This window comes from Pseudopipra pipra, chromosome 5, assembly GCF_036250125.1.
Source record: "Pseudopipra pipra isolate bDixPip1 chromosome 5, bDixPip1.hap1, whole genome shotgun sequence".
Lineage (NCBI taxonomy): Eukaryota > Metazoa > Chordata > Aves > Passeriformes > Pipridae > Pseudopipra > Pseudopipra pipra.
The window spans coordinates 38750935-38778920 of NC_087553.1; the positions used below are offsets into that span (position 1 = coordinate 38750935).

At 36.5% G+C, this 27986-nt stretch overlaps 1 protein-coding gene across 3 annotated transcripts in view; it reads right to left on the bottom strand.

The window, feature by feature from the left end:
- TRHDE (thyrotropin releasing hormone degrading enzyme) overlaps nt 1-27986 on the bottom strand; it is a 209829-nt gene that overhangs the window by 15043 nt on the left and 166800 nt on the right. For all 3 annotated transcript variants that reach the window (XM_064655637.1, XM_064655636.1, XM_064655635.1), the window contains 5 exons: nt 17068-17215; nt 14757-14854; nt 14153-14260; nt 1040-1207; nt 372-512 (listed from right to left, as the gene is read on the bottom strand). In XM_064655637.1, coding sequence (XP_064511707.1) covers nt 372-512; nt 1040-1207; nt 14153-14260; nt 14757-14854; nt 17068-17215 — 663 coding nt within the window. The remainder of the gene's footprint in view (nt 1-371; nt 513-1039; nt 1208-14152; nt 14261-14756; nt 14855-17067; nt 17216-27986) is intronic.

Genomic DNA, 27986 nt, shown 5'->3' on the forward strand with positions numbered 1-27986 from the left:
ATAACATTCTTAAAAAGATAATTTTTTCTATCAGACTTAAAATCAGAAAAACTACTTTGGGAACTTCTGCTTTTTATCTCTATAAAAGTAGAACTGCAGCACTTGATATATAGGTAGAATTCATGATCATAAGCGCAGACACAATAAAGCAATATATATACAGATGATTGCTAAGAGACAAATGTCTCTATGCATGTGTGTGATAATCCATGAATAAATGCATTTATGACCTATATGTATGTATTTCATATTTAGAGACATCTCTATTTATGAATTAAAAGAGAATGGACTACATTCAGGAACTTACATGAATACACACGAATTATATCAAGATAAGAAAATGAAAATAAATTTAGATTTTTTATCTTTACCTAGCATTCAATATTTTCCATTTTTCTCTGAAAAATTTCCAAGCAAGATCCCTTCCATGTGGATTTCGAGCTACGTGGATTATCACATCAATTGCATCCTGATCCAGGACAACTTCTGAGTTGAGAGACAAATTCAAAAGTCTAGTGGGGGAAACAAGAAAAAAAATTCTACTTAGTTTCACCAACACACAGTCTAATATCAGCACATCAGAAAACTCTCAGAAAAAAAAAAAAAATCACTGCCAAATGGTTTGTTTAAGTCTCCAAGTGAGTTCAGTGGTTTATTTCTATGATTCCAAAGACTGGACGTGTTTATGAATCAGAAAAATCTTGATGTAAAAGGATGTCAGTACAAGTTAAGTGGAGCCTTATGTATGCATTTTTACGAAATCTCTAAGATCAGACTGGTCAAGACACTTAAATGATATGCTAACAAAAAATATCAGCAATTACAGGATTTCAAACATTTCCAATGAACATAGGAAAATCTGGAAGTGAAAAGCTATAATATGTGTCAATTTTTATATGTATTAATGCAAAAGCATAAGAAGGTTTCAACAGATAGTGTGTGCTTGAAAAGCAAAGTTCTTTCATTCAGACCAAACCTCAAGTGATGATCCATAAATTTTGAAGTGATTATGGTAACAGATTCAGATATACTTTTGTACCTGTTGAGCAAGTTTCTGTCATCACTGCAAGTTAAGGCTTCTAATAATATTTTCTTCTCAGACACTGCTGTGGTGGAATGAAATTTCATCCAAATGAACTCCCATACATCTTCATCCATCAGTGAAACTCCTGTACAGTAGACAATGTCTCTCACATTGAGTGGGATTCTACAAAAGAAATCAGTCATAGCATTGTGGTAAATAATCAGCCTCCTGATATTGGAAACTAAGGAGGAACATTTATGAGACTTCAAAATTAATGTGCAACAGTAATCTTTTTTCTGAAAATTACACTTGCATCTCTTTACTGCCACCAATATCTTCCAGGCCATCATAATGGACTTTCTAATGGGTAACACATGCTTGCCATTCTTTTCATAATGCTGTCATGTTGTGAGGAGACTAGAAAATATGGTCATGTAGTTCATCAACACATAATGTGCCACATAACCTACAGGTAGCACAAGCTCTCCAAATTAGTACAGGATCTTATCATTCTCTTGCTGGGCTCTATGCCAAATCTGCTCTTCTTGTCCTTAATACTGTTTTAGAACAGGAGCTGATCAGCCAGAAACTCCTCCTTGCTTGTGCTGAAAAGTGCTCCATCTTCATACAGTAGCATACAAGTAAGGAAGGATGTTCTGCGACAATGCTAGTTAAACAAGGTATTGTCAGGAGTGAAGAAAATAGAAAGATCTGTTCGCTTTTTTTCAGCGTATTAATACCAGTACAAAACCAGCTATGCCACAGGATGGTTGTGAACTGTGAATACTGCTCGATTAATATCAACTCAGACCACAGTTAAATGACAGCTTCCTGAAGCCAGATTCAGACCTAGTACAGTATGTGCATATGCTGAGCATTCAATATCCTATCCTGCTTATGTTTCCTATACAAGCATAGAAGCTGAAAGTTCTGTGAGCTAAAGGGTATTCCTACAAGTAAAGCTAGACATTTCTCAGAGGAATATGTTTCTGATTTTCAGGAAAAAAAAAGCCCTCTTTTTGACGGTAAAAATTATACCAAAACACAGTTCTCTAGTTAATAATGGCTGGGCTGAACCACCTCTGGAACTTCATATGCAAGACCTCTTTAGAGAATCTAGAAGTACATACAGTTGCTGTTAATGTCTGTGTAGTAATATAGTGGAACAAAAAATGAAATGACTGCTATAAAACTTGACATCAGAATATACAACAGAGGAGAAAAAAAAGGTTACATCAGTACTTTAATTACAAGAGGATTTCACTGAAGTCTTATACCACAGACTGCACTAATCCCAGTCAAGAACAAAGAGGTTCTTCTACGCCCAACTATTAATTCTCCAGCAAAAAATTCTTATATTGAAATGGAAAAAGACTTTTCTTTCACTCTGTGATGAATGCCTTTATTAAAAACTTAAGCTGATCTCTTTGGCCATGTTTGAGTCCCTGGAAAATGAAATCAGTGTGGTTTTTTGGCATTTCAAAGTTTTGGTTCCTCTTCAGTACTTCAGAAGGAAGCAGACAAGGTAAGAAACCATATATTGATGATCGTGAAGGGTTACAAACTGTTGCTTCCTCTCTGGGTTAACTGGTCCCAACAACTATGATGGATTCTTAAGAAAAAGAATAAAAAGAATATTTAGCTAAACTGAGGCAAAACTAGGGGGAAAGAAGTGCACTTCTACTACTATGGGCTGAAAAACTTTGGGGAACTAATGCCTCCTGCTCTTTTGTTATGCTTTTTCTGAGCGATAAGAAGTCTTGATGTTGAGGCAAGCACAGTCATCAGCTCAGAGGGTGTACCTGCAAGTTCAGATGCAGATGGTCATATGAATTTTGCTTCTGCTGAGCTGACATAGCCCAGGATAGTGCTGCTTTCCTGGAGAATTTTAGCAGAGTTCCTTGCTAACAGAGCCACAAAGGGCTGCCTTGACTACCACTGAGGTATTTTGCATTTGATGGATACAAACAGATATTTATTCAGGTGTAAACTCTCCCAAGCAAAACTGAAAGGATGGACAAGAGAAATGTAATCCATTTTAAAGCTACTAGGAATATGAAACTTTTAACCATGCGCAGGACACACCAGCAATATTGCCTTCTAAAGCAAAATCAGAGGTGCAATGTCTCATCTCTACCATGAACTGCTTTCATCTACACAGGGCAGACTGGTACTACAGTGCAGATCCTGGCATGGTTTGAGGTCTTACTGGTTCTTCTCTGACCATCAAATTGCTGTGTGCCTGTTCCAGGCACAGCCAGGCAATCAGCATTGCTATAGTTATGACCACATAGCTCACACAATTCCTACATGTGAAAAAATTCAGTTTCCACAGTTCCTCCCCCTTGATTCTTCCTATTACCTTCTAAGATTTTTTTTTGTCTCAATGTTCAGATGACCTAAAAAGCCTGACATTGAAAAAAGTTATTAATGCTCCTCAGATTTACCCAGGATGACTAGAATTTTACTCATGTGTGGTCTATACAATTGCTTCTGTGGTTCCTATAGAAGTGATATGTCAAGAGCAAGGAAACAAGAAAATCCTTAAAGTTGAGCAGATCCATTAAAAGAAATAGGGTTTAAACATACAGGGGCAGCAAAGGAAAAAAGTTACCACTTTAATCAGCCTTTCCATATACTGAGTTTTGATTTTCAAAACACTGAGTTAACATTAGTAAAATGTGAGTTCAGTTGACATTTACAGAATTATCCATGTATGCTAAGTGTTGAATTTCCATTTCACTGTAATGGAACTTGTACTTCTTACTTGGAAGTCTTATCATTAAGTGCTTGTAGTGATATTTCAAACATTAATGAATATCAACAGTTTATTTTTCTCCCATTTAACCTTTCTTTCAAAAAGTGCATGTAAAGGCAAAAGATATAACTGACTCTATTACATAAAATTAAGAATACGTATTTAAATACAAGAACTCAAGACATACCAACATTAAAGGAGCAGATATTTAGCTGCTGCCTTTGTGTTGAATTATATTAACTCAGGATGAGGCTTAAAGTTTTCTAATATCTGCAAGCCTCAAAACTTTGGGTGAGCAATTACAGTAACATAAATATGCAGCCATATACATATACACTACCTAGAAGATGAAATTATATTGTCATGTTATCCTGATTTTCTAATCACTAAGTTATTTGTTCTTAAAACACAATTTTCTTACTAGTTTATGTCTTTTTTTTCTTTTTAATAGGGGATTTAATACACTGACAGCAGCCATAAGAACATACACTAAATCAAAAGGACTGAGGGGTGCTATCCTGACTAGGGAACCAAACAACCCATTACCCCAAATCTGTCTTGTCATTTGATACCTGAATAGGAAGAACAACTGAACCCAGTCAAGCCTTATTTCAATGAAGAAAGAACTTAATATCTTGACACAAACACTAAATCATCTTTTTAGAAGCACATGTAGTTCTTTCTGAGATTTGATAGCAGAAATATTATTTTTGGTTTACTGCAAGAGATGCAATTCAGCAAACAGGTACTCTAAGGAACTATAAAGCACCTGGAAAAGATAATACTTTTTTGGTTAATTGTCCCATTAATTGTCCCATTAAGGTAGGAACTCTAGGCTGGAAGGACTGTCACTCTATGTTTGCCAAGTACAGTCACAGCAGCAGAGGTACCTAGAAGTGGATGTCTAACCCCAGAATGGTCAGCATTCCTCACTTGTGAGGTTTATATTTTTCAAATTTACAGTAAAACATATAAATTCAAGGGCCATCACCAGCAATTTTAACAACAGTGCAGTCAGTAAGCACAGGATCATTTGCATCTCTGGAAAGGAAGGAGGACTTAGGACGAGTGATGGCACTGAGCCCATGACCATAGTCTAGATGTCACCATGATCCTTGCTAAGAAAACTCTACTGCCATGAAATCGGTAATAGCATATTGGCAGTGCTGCAGCAGATCTACTCAATATCATCCAATCAATTGCTCCAGGGAAGGTTTTAGGTCTCTATCTATAAGCGATGTCATTAGGGCAACGTAAAAAAAATCAGCCCCCTACAAACCAAGACATCAAAACAAATACTGATTTTAGAAGGCTTACCTTCAGAAACCACAAAATGTACAGCGACAAAACATGACAAACTATTCTTGTGAGAGGCTTGTAATCAGGACTGTAGACAGGGGATTCTTCTTGTGAAAATGAAAATTGTTTATGAAAATAAGAATATCCCCAAAACAATTTCTCATTGCCCCAAAAGAGAGTCCTCTAATCCCATTTTCTCCATTTGTGGGGATTTTTGCTTTCTACCTCTTCCAGTCACTATAGTAGTGTATTTCATCATTATCTAAATATCTGAAATCTCCCCAGTCTACAGATTTTTTAGTATTATAACTTCATGGAAAATGTTGTTCTAAAATTGCAGTTCCCCTTGTTATATTAAACTTTGTCTGGGCCTTCAAGGCTGGTCTCTTTTTTAAAGAGCTAATATGATTGATGGATACTTCAGAAGAATAAAAATAGATGCCTGAGAGCATCACTTTAAATGGCTTTTATTTGAATACTGATCCAATTTATTTAACTTTATTTTTCTTGCTTAAGAGATATGATGGTGAGAATGAAATATGTAGCTAGCAGAGCTTGTTTAAAAATTAAACACTTTGGGAAAAAAGTTAAAAATTAAACAGTTAGAAAAAAATTAATTAAAATCGTGCTGTGCCTTTACAGGCATTTTTTTTTTCAGGATTGAATTATACAGCTCTACAATGAGCTAAGAATAATCTTCTAAGTTATAATTAATTGGTACATACTTGCTCCTATTTAAAGTATGTTCTAACAATTGAAGATACACTTATAAAATTGGACCATAATTGTTTATCTTCTGGGCAAATTGCGTTCTAATTTTTTAAAATGTAAATGCACACAGTTTAGACAGTTCTTTGATTAAGTAACAAATTTCAACACCATTTATGGTAGTATTTGACAAAGACAATTAATCAGAAACATTATTTTTGCAACAATTTAACATTTAACTTAAGCTTATTTTTCTTGATGACTATATTTATAGTCTTGTTTAATAGGTTACAAGGCTCAGATAAGAAATGAGAACAAAGCATTAGTACTTTGTTGGCAGATCTTTAATACAGATTCTATTATAAGGAAGAGCACCACACAAAGTTTATTTTTTAACACATCAGTCCCAAATCTTACACCCTCATTCTCTATTACAAACTCCAGGAGTCATGCTGCTGGCACCACTGTGCAGAGAGATGGGATGATCCTCTGCCACAGTACATGCCCAGTCTAAAAAGAAAGGGCAGAATTTCCCCTTGAAAATTGAGGCATGGAGCTGTGATGGGCTTGACATTCAGGTGCCTGTCATATATCGAATTTGGGGGACATAACTGAGGATGAGGCTACTGAGGGTGTCTAGGGCAAAGCTATGCATGGTCCCTGTCCCATGCTTCAAAGCTTCAGGTATCATATAGGTCTGACAGAGGCAGGCAGAGAATACATCATCCCTCAAGTGATGGTTACTTCTATTGCTCCTTTCTGTTCCTATCACAGATACCCTGTAAGTGAATGTGCAACTAGCACACTCAAGCTCTCCAACACTGATTTTAATGACTGAGTGATGAGTTAAGCACTTCTTTGTGAGACTAATCTCTGAGTAAATATGCCTTGTTTTATCCATTCTGGACAGTTTTTGCAATAAAAATACAGTCCTTTCTAATCAACTGATTTGCAAAGTTGTGGAGAGATCATTCCCAAATGATTGGAGACTAATCTATCTAAATTCCAAGGATTGCAAATTAATTACTGCTAATACATAATCACTACATACAGGCTCATTTTACTGTGATGACACACAGAAGTCAGAAAGTAGAAACACTACCTGAACTAGCTGCCCCATAAAGCCCAGTTTTGCCTTTTGAGAGATGACATCCTCTTCCTATTTAGACATATACCCCAAATGGTCTTTCAGAGCACTAAGTTCTTGATTAACTTGTTCACTCAAGAGTGTTTTCTTCCTCCTTAAACAGTTTTATTGACTTAAGTGCAAGATTCTACTCAAATGTTGTAACAATCTATTAATTATTAAATCACTTCAGCAACATTGGCTCACATTAGCTGGCAAAGCTCCAGTAACATTTCAAAATGCATGAATAGCTACGGCTGATTTTTTTTCAGTAATTAAAACTTCTAGGGGTGAGAAGGCAGAAGAAGGGATTCATTTTATTGTTTTACATTTATCAGGCACTCATGTGTGAAAAAAATGAAAATAACTCTCATTTTTTCCTGTTTGCTGCTAATGATTTCCAAATATAGCTGGTGGGCATCAAGCCCTTGAAAAAACCTAGTGCCTTCCAAAAAACTGACAAAAATAATTAACCTGTTGGCCATGTTCTCACAAATACTTAGGTAGGTGGTTAAACTTAAGTACATTTACAAATTGTTGCAAGACTGTAGCACTACTGTGTCCGTGAAGCACAGCAATAAAATTACCTATCTCAAGTAATTAGAGAAATAAGGGAAGAGGAAAACACTCGTTTGGAAAAACACTTGACTTTCTATCACCTAAGCCAGACTTCATTGAAATTACATCAACTAATGACTAGTAATTTGTTATCTACTACTCCCTCAGATCTATGGAGAGTTTCATTTATAGACATGTTACAGTCTCCTATACACTTCTGCAATTGTTTTTCTAGTGGCATTTCCACTGAGTATTTAAAGGTGTCACCAAGTAAGCACACTGCCAATTCAGGCCAGTGGATGGACATGAATCCATTATTCCGTAAAGGAAACACAAAACCTGAATGAACAAGTAGGGAGGTTCAGGACTTGCAAATTAGGCTCGTTGGTTATCTCTATCTTTCAAATTACATGATGGAAGACATTACTTACACCTTTCTTAAGACTGATGAAGAATTGATTAGTGTTCCTAACCATCACAGCAATGTACAAATCTTTGTCATGGCAAACAGAATTCACATTAATACCCTTTAAAATGACATAAAGATGTGTTCTGACTTTAAACCCACAGACCAAACAGGAAAATTCATGGTTTATTCTCTTTTCAGTGATCTCTAGCACTACCTCAGCACTTCTCAGAACAATCTGGATAATTAGAGACCAGCACAGATTTAAAATATCTGTATTTGCATTCAGGATTGTCCGTCAGTCTCTACTTCTCTTCATGCATGAAGATGGACAAATGCAAACTTCATTAACCCATGGGCTACAGAATTGATCCTGACCTTAGTCTTATTCAGTGCAGCAGCCTGCACTCCACTGCAAACTTCATTAAACCTGACCAGAGTGCTTGTGATGGAAGATTAATAGTAGAAATAGTAAAAACTGCATGAAAGCTAAAATCACTTCAAAGTCATATGAAGCCAAGATCAACCAAATGCATTTACTCTAAGTTTTCTAGGGGTATTGAGGTAATTAGCTAAGGTATTTTGTTTCCATTTAAAAGACAGCAACCAATAAATAGCAATGGTTAAACTTCTAAAGATGAAAATAAGAGCAAACTGAAGAGGCTATGACTAGCTGGGGCCTTCCCATAGGTACAGTAACATCTTACAGAAACATTGCCACATAACTGTGTCTGATATAATACTCTCATCTCACTGTTCCATGTTAGCAGAAGAATAGCATTACCACAGCTCTACTAATAGAATCAGAATACAAGTACTTCTTTTTCTGCTGAAGGCAAAATCAGCCGACTCAGTTCAAAGTAGTTCTCTCACATACTCACATGTTTACATCATCCTGTTTAACTTTGCCTCAAGCAAGCATACATCCACAGTCGACTTTGCCAGCAGAAACGTGTACGTGGCAACCTATAGCTGATGGATGGTAACAGTAGCTGGAAGATACTCATGCCTGCACCCACAGAGATGTTTGCAAAAACATGCTCATGTCTATGGATAGGTTATGCTTCGAGTCATCATAGTCTGTATTTGCATGTTACATGCTGTTATGTTATCTTCTGTCAGGAGTTCACCAATTGCAGCTCTCCATACATTTTTTCTTGAACCTCAGAAACACACATTTGCTCAGCCTAGCCAAGGCAGGAAGTCTGAAAGTGCTAATCCTCTTAGAAACATGTTTTTCTGTCAGAATAGATGCAGTGAAGGTTAAAGGGGTTAACAAGGCTGATTATTAAGCTCAGGCAGGCATTGAATGGTAATTCTGTTAATTTTTTAGGCTGAACCACAATGCTGTTATATCTAAGGAGTGTGAATAATGTATTTCTTCACACATGAAAGCTTCACAGAGATGAGTTTGGTTAAATGAAGATAGAAGCAAACATCTTAATTTTCAGCCAACAGTAGCTTCTCTTGTACAGCATTCTGTTGTTTGCTGCATACCAAACTACATTCTCAAACTACAAAGGAAATTTCAACATGGTTATACGTTTTCTGCTCTGTATTTTCTGGACATCAACATGAAAGTTTCAAGGGTTTCCATTGCTCCAGTACAGAAGCAGCATATATCCCAATTTAAGAGAGTGAAAATGTTTGCCTTAATTTTAACTAGCAAGTCAGAAGTAAATACCAACTTTCAAGCAAAATATGCTGGACCCATTAGACATTTGAAAAAAATAAAATTACTCAAATTAATTGATTAAATGAATCAGTGTAAGACATACCTTGAGGTCTAATCTCAGATTTCCAGTGGAAAGAAATAATCGCTTCTTTTTTAACAATTGCAAGGAATAAAATATATCGATTCCTAAACCAGTAAAACCTGATGTCTCTTTAGCCTCTTCTAGCTCTGATGCTATGTGTTTGGTTTCCTCCTTGTAGAGTCAAATTTCTGTTTCAGTTACGTTCCCTGTTTTTATGTTGTGTTTTGCCCTGAAAAAGTGGTAGTGAGCAATACCACCTAAAGTCCTTTGCATACTAAGGAGTTCTGCTATTTCAGGTGCTAAAGCCTCTCTCCCTCATATGAACGCTCTCATCTTTAGACTGGAGAGCTGTATTCTTTCTCTTGCTAATGAAATAAATGCTGGAGGCAGAACTTCAACTAGAGGAGGAAAGTGTGTTGTAGCGTCTTAAAACTGTCCCAAACACCTCACAGACAGGTCATCAGGCTTGCCTTCTGCATGTGGCAGATACAGGGCTAAGGTACTAAACTGAAGCACAGTAAACTGTTGGAATCTCAGTACTACTGTTTAAAGCAGGGTTGAAGAGCAGCTTCTCTACCAGCTGTGTTTGAAAACAAGTAGTCCTTTTCCTGCTTTAGTGACACTTTTGAAAGGCATCTTTTGCAAGGACCCCATACTCATAGAGAGATTGCCATTAATGTATTCATTTGATACAGGTATCATTCTACCTGTAGTGCTGGACCCTAAGAGGGACCTTTGTGCTTCACAATCTCGTGCTGAAATGCTCTTCAGTGGTGGCTGCCACCAACTTCATTTTTAGAGGTTCCCAAATTCCCTTTTAGGAAGCATAACTCCAAGCATCTGATTCTGCCCTGTGAGCCAGGCATCAAAAAATGAAGCACTGCAACACCTAAGTCACTTTAGAAATTCAAATCTCCAGAGCCTCTGACTTTCATGCATAGAGGCTAATGTTGCAGATCATATGTAAGTCGTTTTTTTTCAGTAATTCCATTAGAAAATCTGCAGTGCCATAGTTGGAAATCTAATGGCTTTTTCAAATTGTGCTGGAAACACAAAGAGGACCTCTCACTTTGTGTTATGAATTACCATTATTTTACTTGGTGAACAGTGGAAAATTATTTGCACAGTAAAGAATATATTATGAAATATAAACACTATTTGATTACTGTGATTATTTCACTTCCTTACAGTGAAGAGTACATGGCAATTAATTTCTGGACCTACAGCAACCGTAGGCATATGCTGGTAAAATAGTTAGATGCTACTGTATTTACTACCTGACACTTTATTCATAATTAAATGCTACAAGTAGAACAGAAAAAACATTTCAAAAGAACTTCTAAAAAGTCATCAATTAAATATGTGGTCAAAAAAAGTTATGAACTTTAGCATTTCTTCAGTACTATTAATTGTATACTCTGTGTTATACTTATTTGAACTAACTGCAGTAACTGCTAGGGAATCAAAAACCTTCTTTACATGATTTACCGCCTGTGCATTTATGCAGTATTTAATACCACATTTTAATTTAATATTACCCTAATTTTCTATTGATTAAAATCTTGGAACACAAGCCTAATTCCATAGTCTCTACTGCTTTGAAGAATTTGTGTTCCTTCCAACATGCACTGCTTGTGAATTAGCTCATTGTACGAAACATCTGATCTTTTGGAATAAGGTTTCTGGGAGGGGATGGGTGGAAAAGTTGCAAATTATCCTTTATTTTTATTCTCATAGTCAAACTCAAATTATATCTGTATATTGAAATATCTCTGATCTCTTTGGAACACTTTTTTTTTGTGCTCTGGCTATGCAAGACCAGGGTTTCTGCAATACATCAGTCAATCACTTGATTCTGTTTCAGAAAAGGGAAGGGCAAAACCAAGAACTTACAGAGTCATTGCTGATGTGGAGGGGAACAGGTAAAGTTACATATAGTTTCTGTACTTGTCACCAACTTTTCTCACCAGTTGTCAGAGAAGTCTGCAGAAAGATGAGCAGCATGAATTTCCCCTTCCTTGTGAGAAAACAAGCTCTGAGGGATTCTTACAGGTTCTGAGGTGGCCATTTGCAGCAAATTCACAAACAGCTGTTAAGGGCATCAAACTGAGCAAAACATTTGATCAATGAGAAAGAATACAAAATGGCACCTGTTGGATGTGCTTTCTGCATGAATCTCGTACTTATCTGCTTGCCCTTTGCACTTGAGATAGTTTTTGTCTCTGAAATGCTGTAAGAGGCAGAAGTATGACTCAGACACCATGCTAATTAAATTCCAATTGTAGAATCACCATCGTTTTCTTGGTAGAAAAGCAGGGAAAACAGCCATTGCTTTACTTTCAGGTTTCAGCCTCAATTGGTTTAAACTGAGTAAAGGTGCTATGAGGTACCTGTGATTCAGCAGGGATCTGAATGTTCCTGAGAGAAAATTGACATACCCCTACAAATGTTGTTACTGTGAAACACAAGCTGATTTCATGTCTCCTGAGCTGCTATTACTAGTAGTCTTTGTAATGTTATTTCAATGTAAGCAGATAGGAAAAGAGTCTTGCTCATATATTAGTAACATTCAGGATGTAAGAATGCTCAGAGACTAGCAACTGGTAAATTCTGGAGTGGGGGACTGAACAAATCCTGCAATCTTAAAAAAAAAAAAAATCACATCTCTTCTTTGCAAGTTGTGCCCCCATTTATCAACTCACTGTCAACCTCTATTGTGTAATTACATTACTTGTTGCAGCTATTTTTCAAAACTCTGCAGTTCTTTTAGAGAAACACATTGTTTTAACTTAGTTGCTATTCTCCTTCTCTGCACTGCTGTGATGCTTTTATCATAATACTCGTCATATGCTGGCAACCACAATCTTCTGCTACCAAGAATGGCCCCATTGAAAGGCTAAGATGAATCTTCAGATGGCTCCTTAAATTTATTCCTTTCCTATCTTGCTGTTGCTAGTAAAGCCATAAGCTTGTGTTTTGTTGTTCTTTTTTTTTTCCCGATGCCTCCTTTCTCAATCCTATTGGAAATGATGAAGACCAGGGTAGGTAGCTTTGCAGGGTGACAGCTTTTTAACACTGAATAGGTTTGATTAACTAATTTTGCAAATGAATATCTAAGTAAATTACTTTTGCAGACTGTTTCCAATGATTCTTTCTCTTTAATCGCCTCTTTGAATAGCTTCATACTGATTGTTGCTGCTGCTGCTAAGGATTCATATAAAACCCTTGGGTATATATTTCTTAGTAAATATATCTGGTATCACCACACACAAGAAAATCCTTCTCCTCAGACACATCTTACTTAAAGGTACATAGTCATAGTTTCAAGCTCACTTTTTTCCCAGAATTTTCAAAGCCTTATAGGAATGCAATTTCCCTTCACGCTCAATTCACAGCTGGTTTTAAAAGTCAGTCAGATACTTATGTAACTGGGTATGCCTCTGAAGGATTTTTAAAGATTACAAAGACAGACAGAGATATTTTAATTGCAAACAAACACTATGATTAGCTCAAGATGTCTTTAAAAAATCCTGCATGCTTATATGGCTATAGAGATCTGATCCTTTTGCAGAGCTAATACAAGACTGGGACTAACAATGAGAGACCTTTTTTTTTATTTTCTTTTCTTATTTGAAAGTAAAATATTCTTCTTTAAACCAAAGTATCATGCAATGTAAAAATGGATACAGTGCAAATACTTCCACACCCACATTCCACATAATCAGAAAATTCATTATTCTTTCTCAAGAAGTTGTGGTCTTAACCTATACTTTGCACTTATCTCATTGTCCATAGATAACTACATACCTAAATATTTGTATTTTCAGTAATTTAATATTTCTTAGATGCTTGCCTTTAAAAGATAAACTTCATACGCTATCCATGGCCCATGTTGTCTTGCCTCAGCTGAATAAACCTGTGTCTGGACAGTCTTACATATTAACGCTCAGGGCATCACCTATCATATTATCTGCTCTCTGAAACCTTACATGAGCTTCTCCATGTATTCCTGAATCACATTAATTTCCAAGTCTTCATCCTTAAATACTGCATAACATTTCCTTCATACACATTGTTACATCTCCTTCCTTCCTTCTCAGTCCTTCTGCCTCTAACCTCTCTCACTTCTTTAATAACTTAGCACCTTCTCTTCTCTTGCCCTGACACAGGTTTCATGTTTGTCTGCTAATGTGCTGTCACTCATCTATCTCTCTTTAAACCCCTCCTTAAAACCCATCTTCTGACCTTCTAGCATAGAATTATCTGACAATAATTTATCAGGAGCGAGCAGAGGCTATGTGGGTGTCCCCTCCACCCACTCATACATGCAAAGTCAAATAATTCATTCTGAAACCCCACAGACATTTTTAAATGACAGCCAGCAACCTCTGCTTCCTCTCGTACCATTCTGCAAAACAGGGCACCGCAGACAGGGGCAGGCAGGAGAGGAAGAGCATGCCAGCTGTATTGCCTCTCAGTAGAAGAAATGTAAGATACACATTTCAGTTCCACTTACCGGTTCCTATTGCTAGAAATCCAATCTGAGATTAATGTTGCAGCCTGCTGGTGACAGTGTTTGTTACCAAAGCTGCAGGCCAACATGATGACTTCCCGACGCAACTCTCTGTCCAAATTAAAGAAAGCAATAAAGTTGCATTAACGAATGTGTTTGAATGTTTATAAAAAGCTATTTCTTATAACAGTGACAGCAACCGGCAGTCGGGCAACATATCAAAGACAATCTGCTTTACAAATCTCAGTTTCAACTTTATGCCTTCAGCTGCTGCAACAATTAAAGAAAGGTTGTGGATCAAAACCAGCCCCCATTTACACTTAGACACTTTCCCTAACCTCCATGGTCATTTCAGTTCAAGTTCTCAAATATCCAGTGCAGTCAGATATTAAGTTAGGGCTTAGGAAACCGTGTTCTCCCAATTTAGGAAAGAAGAATTCATCTCACAGCATCTTTCTGCTCTCCTTCTAACCCAGAAAGGAAAAACAGAGGGGCAACAGAGCTAGGGGATTATGACATGCTGAAGATGACACTAAACTTTAGGATAGTGCATTATTTCAATTATATTCCACAAATAAACAACAAAAAAAAAGAAATATAACAGTACTCATGTTGGTAGGATGCTTGAACAAGTGATTTGTTTAAATTGTTCATTGGCCATCCAAGCTTCAGATACATTGATGCAACTTGTCTTAAAATATACTCCTGAGAGGAAAAAGAAAAATATATTTAATGTTAACCATCATGGGTTATTTTACTTGAAACTGAAATACTACTGACTATTGAGGTTTAACCCTTTCACCCTCAAAAAATAATGTCCAACTCCAAAGACTTTGATTTGCATTTAGCAAAGCAACTTGTCCACTTATAATCCCCCTTCACCACCAGAGTAAGAATCAATCTGCAGAACAGCTATTTGATTAGATGCCTAGTATAAGACAATTTATTGCTAAAAAATCCATCACTTTCAAAAGTTTATTACATGCTATTTTGCAGTCACAATACACAGCTGAAAAATTGCAAGAGTGTCAATAGCTTAATTTTTACTCTATGGCCAATCTGGACTACATCTTGAATGTTCACTTTTAAAAGAATATTGTTTTAATAGCCATAGCCATAGCAAAAACATTATCTGGGTACAGTCAATTGCCTTTGGAATACATAACAATGTGGCTGCAAATAAGCTTTGTACACTTAATGATACTATGCTATAAGTTTAGGTTCCCAGTGTGCTTAAAGAACAAAATAAGCCCAAGATCTATTTTAGTGAATTCTACTTTTTATGCAAGAGACATACTTACGTATTCTGACCAGTTTTAAAGAAAACCACTGTCATTGTATTCAGCGTAATCTTTTGCCAGTGGAATTCAACAATTTGAAAAAGAGAACTGAGATATACAGAACTGCATATGAGAGCATCTATTTTATCATTGCAGATGCATAGGCATGTATAGATGACAACACATAAGAAAATTCATAGTGCAGTTTTTTCTAGCAGATACGTTATTCTGTGACTAAAAAGACTTTTTATTTCTTCTGCTATCACCTCTGCTTTCAAAACTCCTATCTGTAGTGATAAAACATAACCTAGCTGTGAATTTTACTGGTTTTATTTATTAAAATCGTATTTTCTTTACACAACCAAGTTTAAAAGTGAAACAGGCTCCTAAGAGTTTTTCTGTGCAGTTAACAACAGACTAAATATGCATATCATTTCAACATCATTTTACATTATGGCTCCGGTTTGCATGTAGACCTACACTGTAGGTTCATAAAAATTTCCATGCGTCCTTATTAATCTGTAGTATATGTTCTACAAAAATAATTTTCCATGTCATCAGGTGTATATTTGTATATGTGTGTGTGTGTGTGTGTACTTGATGATCCTTGTGGGTCCCTTCCAACTCAACATATTCTGTGATTCTCTGATATATATGTATGTACTTCTACATACATGCATAAATCCAGCTACTTCTAACTTCCTGCTCTCTGAGCATGGTGTGTATGGTCACACACACACACACACAAATATATATTTAACAAGAAGCATCCTTAAGCATTTCAGGCTTTAAAAAGTTCCTCCATTTGAAGTCTTTACAACATTACATAAAGTTACCATATGTTGACCATTGAAAATATGTAGACTACATAAACTTCACAGTGAATAAAAATCCCAAGACTTCATAATAGTTACTGGCTGCGGTCAAATCTCATGTACTTCATAAACGATGCTTCAGTGTAGCTATGATTTTTTTTACTATTTCAGATAACATGTTAAAATATTTGTCATGTCTATCTTAATTATCTACTGTGAACTGTTACTGATGTCCCTTCGGACGCAATTATGAATGGGCTTTGACTCAATGGTGATCTAATTCTTGTTAATTAAGGGAACTGCATTCAATTCACTATGGATTTTTGGATGAAATAATGCCTACAAATCTTTGCTTCAGTTGCATGTGTTCTGTTCTGTTGTGCCTGCATTTGGTGTTGCTGAGCCTGTGCATCAACCTAAATATCACCGTGGGGCTCCTCAAAAGAGAAAATCTGGAAATAGAATACTTTGGCTTTTTTAAGTGAAATACTTTGTCATAACATTTTACAGGAAGGATAATTACCTTTCCCTCTACTAATCATACATGCCTCAAACAACAGTCATCACTGTTCAAATGCAAATGCACCAAAGCTTGATAATTGCTATGTTTAAATAAAGAATAATTAGAAAGAAAGTTAATATCCCTAGGTCATTTACAGTATCTGAATGGGGAACAGTTCAAGTCTTGGCAATAAAAGGAGAGAGTAAGAGGAGAAAGGAAGAAAAGTAAAAAAAGGAAGAAAGAACAGACTGAAAAAGAGAGGGAGGGAAAGAAAGAAAGAAATAACTAGAGGAAGAAAGAGAGGAAGACTGTATATCTTACATTGAAGATGTTGTAGTTTTCTGTGCGGTCCAGCAATTTATCTAGAGGATAAAGAGCTCGGCTGGCAGCGTGCCAAGGCAGAAAATCTTTTTCCTCTGAAAGGTATCTGATAATCTCCAAAGGAATATTCTGAGGCAAATAACCAGCTCTGCACAATAAAAGAAGTTAGTATTAAATTGGTTTTCAGAAGATACACAATGAGGCAAAAATTATTTATTTTTTTCCCAAATGAAATTAAAATGCATAAAAACATGATAAACTCATCACACTTCAATGATACAGAAGTCAACCTTATGAAAATCAGCAACTTGCAGTCTCTCCCAACACATGCAAGCATATTGGATTGATGAAGCAAGGCATGAACACACATGAAAGAAAACTAGACAAGCTATCCCTACCTTGAAGGGATACTTGTGCTATAAGACATGAAAAAAAAGTAACTAACTTCAAGAAAAAAAAAAAAAAAACCACAAATCAAAACAAACAGAAGGTGCTGCTTTTCTGATTTGTAAGACAGAAAGTTGTCTGCATAAAATCAACAATCCAAGGCACTTTGCTTCAGAGAACATTTTTACTGGCTGTGGACAATTGGAAAGAACTAGTGGTGAAGAAGCAGCTTTAGTTTTAATTATTCTGACTCATTTCTTTCTCCTTTAGAGCTGCCTTGTCTTCTACCACCTTCAGTCACTTTGGAATGATTTATCCAGTGGCACCACTGTGGTTAAGGATGTTTCAGCACTTTCCACAATTTGTGGAAAAAACTATGTTTTTTTCCAGATGTTTATAAACCAACTAGCTAGAATTCTGCCCCATTATTTTACAGTCACAAAAGACCTCTCCCTGAAGGGGAAAGAGTTTAGGAAGGAGTCAGAAAGGTTTAATTAATAGCATTGCAAGTAAAATGCAGTACAGACACAAGCATTTGAAAGCTACTTTTAAAAACCAAGTACAGAAAACATCAAGCTTTAGGTTTTGCTCTCATTTTCTTTTTCAGAACGGTATTTTTTCTTAACTATCCAGATTGCAAAAACAAAGTACAACCCTGTAGGCGTGAACTTTCCAGAAACACATGGGCTACTCTTTGCCTGATGCACGTGTTTAAATCCAAAAGGAGTCATCTATCTGCCTAGGGAGGAGATAATGATTCTGTTTTCATTAAACACTTAAAATCAGCAAGGTGGATTCCAGAAACTTCAATATAACATAGGCTAAACTATTATATAGCTTCATAGACTAGTTTTTCTCCTTGGTTGTAAATATTCCTTTAATTTCCATCAGTGTCTGGGGAAGAAATGCATGCTTACAGCAAACAAATAAAGCTAGACACATTATTTCAGAAATTGACCCATACATACGAGTTAATATAAATTATCTCAGTTGTAACCGTATATAAAAACTACCTTGCTGAAATACTTGAAATAGATTGTTTTCTTGCAACATGCACTGCATCTTGCAGGCCTTTCTTTTTCACACTCTCTATTGGAACAATTACACTTTGTTCCCTTCATGTTCTCAGCAAAGGAGTTCATGTGACAGTTTTCAAAAGTAACTATCCCATGTCATTATGATGACCCACCCTCCAGTCTGTTTCATGTCATCTTTGTCCACATTTTGTCAGCTCTGTTTTCAACTCCTGTTACAGCACATACTCAAGCAAGCAAAACAAGATCACTTGGGGAGGTCACTGTGTCAACTGAGGAACTGAGCAGATATGAAATGACAGTGGTGGAGCTTTTAGAGTAGGTGGTGGACAAAGTTCATTACATCTGAAGACAGGTTACTCCATTTTATAGGTCTCTCTTATTTCTGAAGCAACAGAATATCAGTAAGATGAGTTCTAGGTCATAATACTTTGTAGAGATTTGTAAACATAATTAATGGAGACAGAAGCACGCTGGACTGACTGCAGTTAAAAATCTTGGAGATAATGTTAGCAAAGAGGTAAACTAGCTTGAAGTTGGTATATATATAATCAGTTCCTAATGGGATTTGTGATTATTTTTACTGATAATTTGATTGACATTAGAAAGTGTAGCGTAAGAAACAAGAGGAATAGCTCTAGGAAATATGTTGCTTAAGGAATAAACAGATTAATGCTTATTATAGCTGCACTAATGGACATTTACGTTCATGTTCTGAAATTAAATCTATCAATACTAACCGCAAAAAAAAAAATCACCACTGAAAAACAGATTATTTCTTTTTAAGCTTAACTTCTCCATAAAGACACATAAGAAGTGAACTCAGAGAAATTGATCTCTTATCCTGAGTTCTTCAGAGGTTCCTAATGAGTTTCAAAATCGTGATTCTTGGCTGATGGTACTCATCCTGTTCATAACAGAAGCTGTTACTCTCATCACTCACTGCTTCTAACTTCCAAATTTATCAGCCCATTCAATTCTGCCTGTCTCACCCCCTGACCCCCCACTTTTCCTATTGTTTCCCCCTAAGAGTAGAGTGCAACTTACAAAAACAGATCAGGGCAAAGTCTGAGTTTTTTTCTGTTTACTCCTGACCCTCCTTCTCTTTATGGGAACGACCCCTGAAGAGCTTACGCACAGTATCATGAAAATCACACCGCTACACACACATCAACAAACCAGTCCCAAGAGAATGGATGGGGACGAGGGGAGATTTTTGGGGATGACATTATTATATAAATGACAACAAATTTGTCACTTCAGACCATGATTTTGAGGAAAAGTGGTTATGGCTGCTACAGTCAATGTTAAACTCTCTGTCAGGGCAAGCTGGGCAGTACAGATGCTAGGCTGGACCTCTGAGAGAACTTGAGCAGAGGCAAATCTAAAATCTTCTTACAGTGGCAGTTAAGACAGGAGCACTGGAGAAAACAAAAGTGCTTCAGGAACTTTACTTTGCCTTAATGTCCTTTATTGTACAGATGCCTACAGAAAACCAAGACAGCCCTATTCTTTTACCCTCAGCCACTAAGCCATGTTTATGAACTTCTTATTCCAAATATACTGCGCTACCAGACTATTTGGCATTAAATAGCTTCTGTCAAGAGGTAATGATAAGTACATGCATTGTTTCACTGTTTTGTGTAAAAAGTGGCATATGCTACAAATTATTAACTGTATATTATAGTTTTAAAAGCTTGAGGAGTATTTTCTTCCCCCCCCCAAAAAAAAATCACACCAAAACCAAGGAAAGAGTTTAGTAAGTGTATAAGGGTAAGGCCAAATACTAATTTTTGGCATTCGTAGTTGAGAAAATAGAATATAAGGAGAAATTCTCACACTAGAGCATAAAAGAGATAAATAATGAATGATAAAACACATAAAAAGTTTTAGGACTTGTGTGAAGTGTGCCGGGAGGTAACATGACTACCATGGCAAGCAGGTCAGTAGAAGACAGAATCTAAACCAATCACAGTGACTGTGTGGTGAGCTATGCTCTAGTATTCTGCACCTTCACAAAGCACAGCAGCTGGTTTCTTAAGCTGTGTATTTTAGTATAATCATATTCTTTTACTTTACACTGAAAGTTTGTCCAGTGCTAAGAGTGACATCAAGACTCCTCTTTCCCAGGGAATACTGCATTCAGCAAGGTGCACTGGCTCACTTCATCAACAGCAAACCAGCCATTGGTAGGATCCTCCTCACTAGCCTGGAAGAACTAGGTTCAAGGATGGTTACACAGGATCTGGTCAGCAAAAACATTTATGAAGCAGGATAATAACCAAAATGAGGGAAGAAGGCAGAACAGAGGATGAATCTGTTCTGAGTATATCTGTAAACTTTGCTGGAAAAACAAAGACCTGTAGAAATGTTAAACAGAAATGTTTAACACTTATAATAAGAAAAGCTATATATAAAAGTTATTATAATAAGAACCTTCCCATCAAAGGTAAAAATGTAAAATAATTTCCCTGTCATATAATTGCCTGGAAATATTCACTCAAAGGTACTACAGAGTATAAGATAAGTTTAGAACATACTATACACAAGCATCTTGATTTATTACTCTCTCTTCCAACAAAGTCACTGGAAGGTCAGTGACAGAAATCCTTATTTTTCTTGTGTCTTTTTAGCCATCAATCATATTGCCATCCTTAAGTCCAGCAAAATTACTATCAGATATTGCCTGTCAAAGACCAAATGCATGAGAGTTAGGGCTAAGAGACAAGGTTCTTTTCTAGCTTAGCCATCTTGGAGAAAAATTGAAATATTGTCTGTCACTTGGAGAATAGCTGATTATGGGCTATACTGGAACCAGGAAACAAACAAACACCACAGAAATACCATGATGTCAAATCTTATGTCTGGTCTAAAACAGTCACACTGTTTTTCTAGGTATGTCTCCAGTAGCCACCCGAGTATCTTAGCAAGCATGTACCTACAACCAAAAACATTCTGCAGGGGAATCTGGTACAGTTTTGGCAAGTATCTTAACAGATAAAAAAGTCAAATAAAACAGTATTGATGCATAAACAGTGGTTGAATGCATACTGATGTTCAGGTAAAACATTTCTCAAGGGCAAGGTTAAGGAGTTTACAAAACTTCCCTTATAGTGTCTGAAATTAAAAGAACCTTAAGAGCTCATCTAGTCTCTCCCTACCCAAAACAGACTCATACCAGTGCCATTCCTGACAGAAATTGGTCTAGTTTTGTTTATATAGGTCTCTAGTGATGGATATCCTAGGAACACTACAATTTCAGTACTCCTCTGCCAAGAGGCATGATTAAGAATAGCATACCTCTGGTCTTTTCCCCTGTAAATATTCACAGAAGAGTACCAACAGATCCACTTGATATTCTAAAATGAACTGTTGTTCATGTAGCTTCATTATAAACCACATAAAGCGGACATCCCTCTTTTTTGTATTTTAGATAAGAGCATTTTGATTGACATCATGGATCATAGAAAAAGCAGCCTAGACTTCAAAAAGAGCCTCTACAAGCCATCTCAAAGCCAGCTTTCTCCATACTGAGTCATTTAAAACACATGACTACAAAAGCAAAATTTAACCAAAAAGATCAAATTTGAGACACTTCATTGCTTTATCCATTTTATATAATTGTCCTTACCTATAAGTTTATCAGCATGTCAATCAATCTGTAGCCATTCCTACACAAGAGCATGTGTTAGAAACACAGCACCACATGAGGTTTTTCTTATTATCTGTGTTCCTAATTTCACAGTTGCCTGCCGAGCTAAAGAGGAGAACAGGAGAACAGGAACACAGACTGGCAAAAAGATCTGGTTTAGTTATTAGGAACATTAGCCCTAGACAAACATCCTGGTTCAGCAGGTTTTTCATGCCTAAGGAGGCTGCTGATGAACTGTAGTGAAAAGGTGATATCTCATTTTTATGACAAGGACAGAGGTGGAAAAAGACCTTTCAAAAGTTATATATATATATTAAGTGGCTTATGAGATCTTATAATATCATAAGCACCAACTCTTAGCAAGGTACTATCCTGCTTACACCGTAGAAGTTGGTAGGGTGGCCATTGCTGCAGAGAAAAGAGGCAATGAACAGAACAAGAAACTACTGAACGTGGCAATGAAATATCCCTCACAAAGAATTCCTGTTAAAAATCTCATAGCAATCAAAAATAATCTTTAAATTACATGAGCCTTTAATGAGTCAGATAAAAGCAGAAGATCTAGATTATATTATGAAACATCAGTGTGTATTCAACTGCATTCTGACCTTGATTTGTTCTTTACACTGAGCCGCTGAACTTATGGACAGATCCCAGCACATTCATTTTCCCCTTAGGGACCAAGTACCAAATGGTAGCGTAATTGCCAAGGGAAAATTATTACTCTGTTCTGAATTATTTCTATCATAAATCCAGCACCAGTCAAACAGACTCTGTTAAAAAAACGACAGGGTTGCTGTACAGTGATGAGAGTCCCACACACAAGGGCATCATAAATCCTTTGGTCCCACCACCCAACAAAGTCATTTTAAGTCATGTGTTTAAATCAAAATTAGAAAATCCAAGCTGGCAGCAAACTGGTCTGCATTGTTGAAACAATGGAAATGAGGTGATTTACTTGCTGCTGGTTTAAAACTCCCACTGCCTTGTCTGTTTCTCATGGAATATGTAAAACATGACTAGCTTTTTTCCTGGGTAATTTTGAAGGGGTAAAAAGCAGCTCTTCAGAACACAGATGTGCAACTGAGATTAACATCAGTTCTGTTTCTGTGCATGTGCAATATATGAATAATTAGACTCTACTCATTAACTCCTAAAGGAACAGTTTAAAGTAAGTTAGGATTCTTATTAATTGTTTAACAGTCAAGTGTGTAGATCAGAATAACTCCCGGAGAAACTTGGTGCCAATGAACATTCACATTTAACTGTATAAAGCTTTTTAACTTCTTCTGGACCTATCAAGGATTGCTGTCCCTATTGATGTATTCAGCATATTCTTTCCTACAGTGCTTTAACAGCAGTTCCTTGACAGCTGAGTAAGAACAAGTATGTTGAACCCTGACATGTAAAAGAAGCTTTGAGCAAGGTGACCCATACAACAGAGAAACTAACTCCTGTAGTCACAGATTTCACCTTCCACTTCTGCAAGACTGGGATGCCAAAGATTAAAAACTTACAATGACTGACATCCATGTTCAACCACAGAAGTTAGAGAAAGAATGTCTTCTCATAGAAAACTAATGGGTAATCTGTAAAAAAGGCCCTGTGATCTCCAGTATCAAAGAATAATTTACTTCATCCTCCCCAACCAGGATTGGGCTGATTTAGGACCATGTAAAGGACTCTGCTTTTCTAAGACAAGCAAAGTGACTTAATGGAGGTATTATGATCTGTAATAGCTATGGACTTCCACATAAACAGGACAGGAATGCACATCTGTTCTTTGAAAAATACAACAGCAACATTTGACTTACAAGCTCATTTTAAGAAGTACATTTAATTAGCATTCAATCTCTCCAATTTTAAAGGATTCAGAGAGTATGACAGTTTTAAGTGAAGCCTGCTTATTATTATGTTTTCTTACATGCAAAATATTTGAGGACTCTTCAAGTGACATTCAACTCCACACAAGAGCATTTGAAGCATTCTACAAAGAATAGTTCAGATTCAATGTAATTATCAGAGTATAATGTGGCTTAAATTATCTTGCATAATTTAAAAATGAGTTGACACATAAGCATGTTAATTTGAACTACTCACCTTTCTTGAAAACAGAAAAAAAAAAAATTCAAGCCCCCTCTTTTGTAAAAATGCAAAAAAAATTCCTTCAAACTGTAGTTCAGAATCTCTTCTTTCCTCTTCTTCCCCATATGAAAAAAAATGATTAGAAAAAGAGTAGTGCAAGATGAAAAAGAAATAAACTTACTGCTAAAAATTAAGGCTATTCAGTCAGGTATGTTAGGTTTTTCATCATTATGAAACCATGATTTTTGAGAAGTATGTAATTCACACAGTTAAATTAACTAAAGAAATTTGAATGTATTTCAGGGGCTAATAGACATCAATTTCAGATGATTCAATTATTATAAGTGTTATTTATTTTCTTTCTTGATGATTTTGTTGGAAAGGGTAGAATGAAACAGCTCTTCTATTCATTTAGTTGTCAACGGGTGATGGTATCTATGAGAGTATGTTTGAGCAAAACCAAAATTGAGTTAGTTTATTATTATGCACAATACTTTTTCATCACTCTCTTTTTTCCTGGTCTAATGTTCATAATTTGCATATCAGTCAGCCAAGTGAAATATTTGTTTGAAAGCTAGAAACTTCATATGGAAAGCACAGAAGCCTGATCTTGAAAATATACATACAATCCAAATTTTCTTTGCCAGAATATCTACAGAATTGGACATTCTTTCTCTGAAGGCAATTCCCTATAAAAATATTTATCATGAAATATTCTCTGAAATTCTCATAAACCCTCACCTACTCTCTCATTTCCATTTTGCGAGAAAGCAGAGACAAACAATTTAAGTGATTTTACCAGGATCACCTAGGAAGGCTACAGCAGAAATACCATCTCAGGTTTTTCTAGTCTCTGTGCAGTGCCTTAGTCATAACACAGTCCTTCCTGTCATTTATTGCTTGATTTCTGCGTAAGCACACTTCTAGCTGAGGAGGAAGGAGCTAATCTATTGTAACATTCGAGCAGATAGAGCATACAAAGACAAAGACCAGACCTCCCCTAGACAACAATTCTGGCCAACAGCAACTGGATAAGCACAAAAAGTAGGATCATTGCTGAGAAGCAACGGTGCACTCAGGTGAAAGCAGTAGGCAAAGAAGTGAATAGTCTATGGTCGCAGACTATTTTGTTTATGCTGATGAGGCATCTGTATTGTCTATTCTATTTAGAAAAGTTGGTTCATGCCTTTTATTCATATATCTTTTGTTGATACTGGGAAAGGACAGGGTATTTAAGAGCCGTACTTCCAGCTTTTCAGGGTGGCTTATATTTGCTACCTTGACCAAGTTAGCAGAAAGGTCTTTTTGTCCTTTATACTAGTCCTGTCAGACCCTCAGAAAGAAAAGTAATAGGGTTCTGGGATAAGGGTAAGGAGTCAAGGAGTCAAAAAAGGTGCTTATTTTGAGAGGACAGGTGAGGGAGGTAAAGAAAGGGCTGATCAGGCAGCTGTGGGGAAGAAAAGGGGGTCTGTAGATGAGACAAAGGCACAAGGAATGGGTGTCTGCCAGGTGTGAGAGGATAGAGCCCCCACAGAATGGCACAGGTTGTGAGGCTGTAAAAAGACTTCCCCCTGCCCCACCAACACAGAGATTCCTGAAGTCATATTTGCACTTCTTAGCTCGTTTTCAACACTTAAAGTTGCTAAGAAGCCTTCAGCAAGCTCCACACATGACACTCCTTGTTTAACCTCAAACTCAAGTTAAGTGCTCTCTTGAAGCATAATTCAGACACAGTTTAATTAACGTTTCCAAAACAAGTTTCATAAACTGTTCCCCACCTCTGTCATTACATAGCAGTCTCTGGCACTGCAACATGGATAGATCCATACCAAGCTGACTTCAGAGACCAGCTTGACTTGAACTGTAACAATGAGTTAACAACCATTAGCTAAAAATAATTCTTTTACTCCCTTGAAACTGGAGTCAAGTTTTCCTGATAGTTTATTTTGGATTTGACCAAGAATAGAGTTAATGTAGTTTACAGAATAAAACAATTAGTGCTATAATAGCTCAGAAGTAATAGAAGTAATTGAAGCATAGGCAAATGTTGCAGGGATGTGACAAGACCAAGACCTACTCATGCAGTAAACATCTCCATCCCTGGAGGTTTTTAAGATGAGGCTGGACGTGGCACTTAGTGCCATGGTCTAGCAACTGTGGTGGTAGTGGATCAAGGGTTGGACTTGATGATCTCAGAGGTCCTTTCCAACCCGTCTGATTCTATGATTCTATGATTCTATCTGCAGCCAGATCTATAGGGCTGGTTTTTAGTATGTGCTGAAGAGTCTTCTCCAACTTCTTCCCTGGCTTTCAGCAAGTATTTCTATTTTCCAGGATGCTCTCACAGCACCAGCACTTCCCTGGAATGTGCTGTAAAAATTGTTTTACTGCTTTTAGCTATGTAAGAGGATCAGATATACAAATGATACATACTACAAAAGCAGAATTGACTTTTAGTGTGCTTAGTCTCAGGAACTGCTTTGATTCTTCTTGTATGAACATATGCAAATGTTATCTCCAAGCAGATATCAAGGCTGTGATATGTCAGAGAACATATGGATTGACACGCAGCATATGTAATGAATGACGGCTACTTTAAAATAATTGTAGCTTTCTATTTTCTCTAAAAAAAGGCACAGCTGCTCAGGCCCACTGAGAGATATTTATGTCAGAGGAAACCAAACCACTCCCGTAGGAAGCCACACCTAAATCAATTGCTAGTGAACCATCACCAAAATTTGCCTGACAGTGAATGGGAGTTACTGTCGCATTTGCTGAAATAATTTGGATGAGGCCTCATTTATTAAAATAGTAAATCTATACCACTATTAATCAAGTGCAATACAAATTATTGATCTAATACTCGGTCCCTTAGCTGGTACTCAGAGGCACTAATTAAAGGACCTGCATAGCCTATCTGTTGTTTGTCTCTGTGTTGAACTATCAGAAAATGCAATCAGGAGTAAAGATGAAGGCTGGAGTTAAACTCCAGTTTACTCATTTAAATGGACCCTATATAATTGTTTATGAATAACCCAACAAAACAAGGTCAACAACCCTGAATATGGCTGTTGAGATATTGAAACATTTTGAAGTACATTAATTGGGCTAGATGAGAACCTCTATCTTTGTCATCTATTTATTATCCAGCCCCAGCAATTAAATGCCTTGACTTCTCCTGACATTACACTGAACAGGACTTGAAGTAATACAAAACAACTGTAACATGGAAGCAGTTAGCTCACATATGCTGAAATACTTCAAATGATACAATAAATAAAATCTTAATCTCTAAGGAAGGAAAATAACAATGAAGATCACTTCAACTCCATAGTATAGTTTTGTTATGCACGTATTTCGACCAGAAATTTCAATAAAACATTCCTCTAATTTAGTGGTAATAATTCTGGCTTTTATATGGAAGTGTATGAATTACAGGCTTGGTTACAAGGTAACTCTCAGTTTCCAGAAATAAGATCAGCTAATCATTAAGTGGGGTGGTGCTGCCTCAGGTAGTTAGTTGAATGGATAAAATGTTTTTGCTTACATGTCAAGACTCCATATCTAGGAATTAACTTAAGGAACAGGGAGAGGGTTGGCTTTGATTTGTTTTCCCCCTTTTTTTTCTTTTTTTTTTTTAAAGAAACATAAAATAAGGGGTCCTAAAGATGTGATTTTCCAGATCCAAAAGGCTATACTTGATTAACTAAGACTCACTTTTTAAATTAATTTGCCTTTACAAGTTGTTGAGAAAATTATAA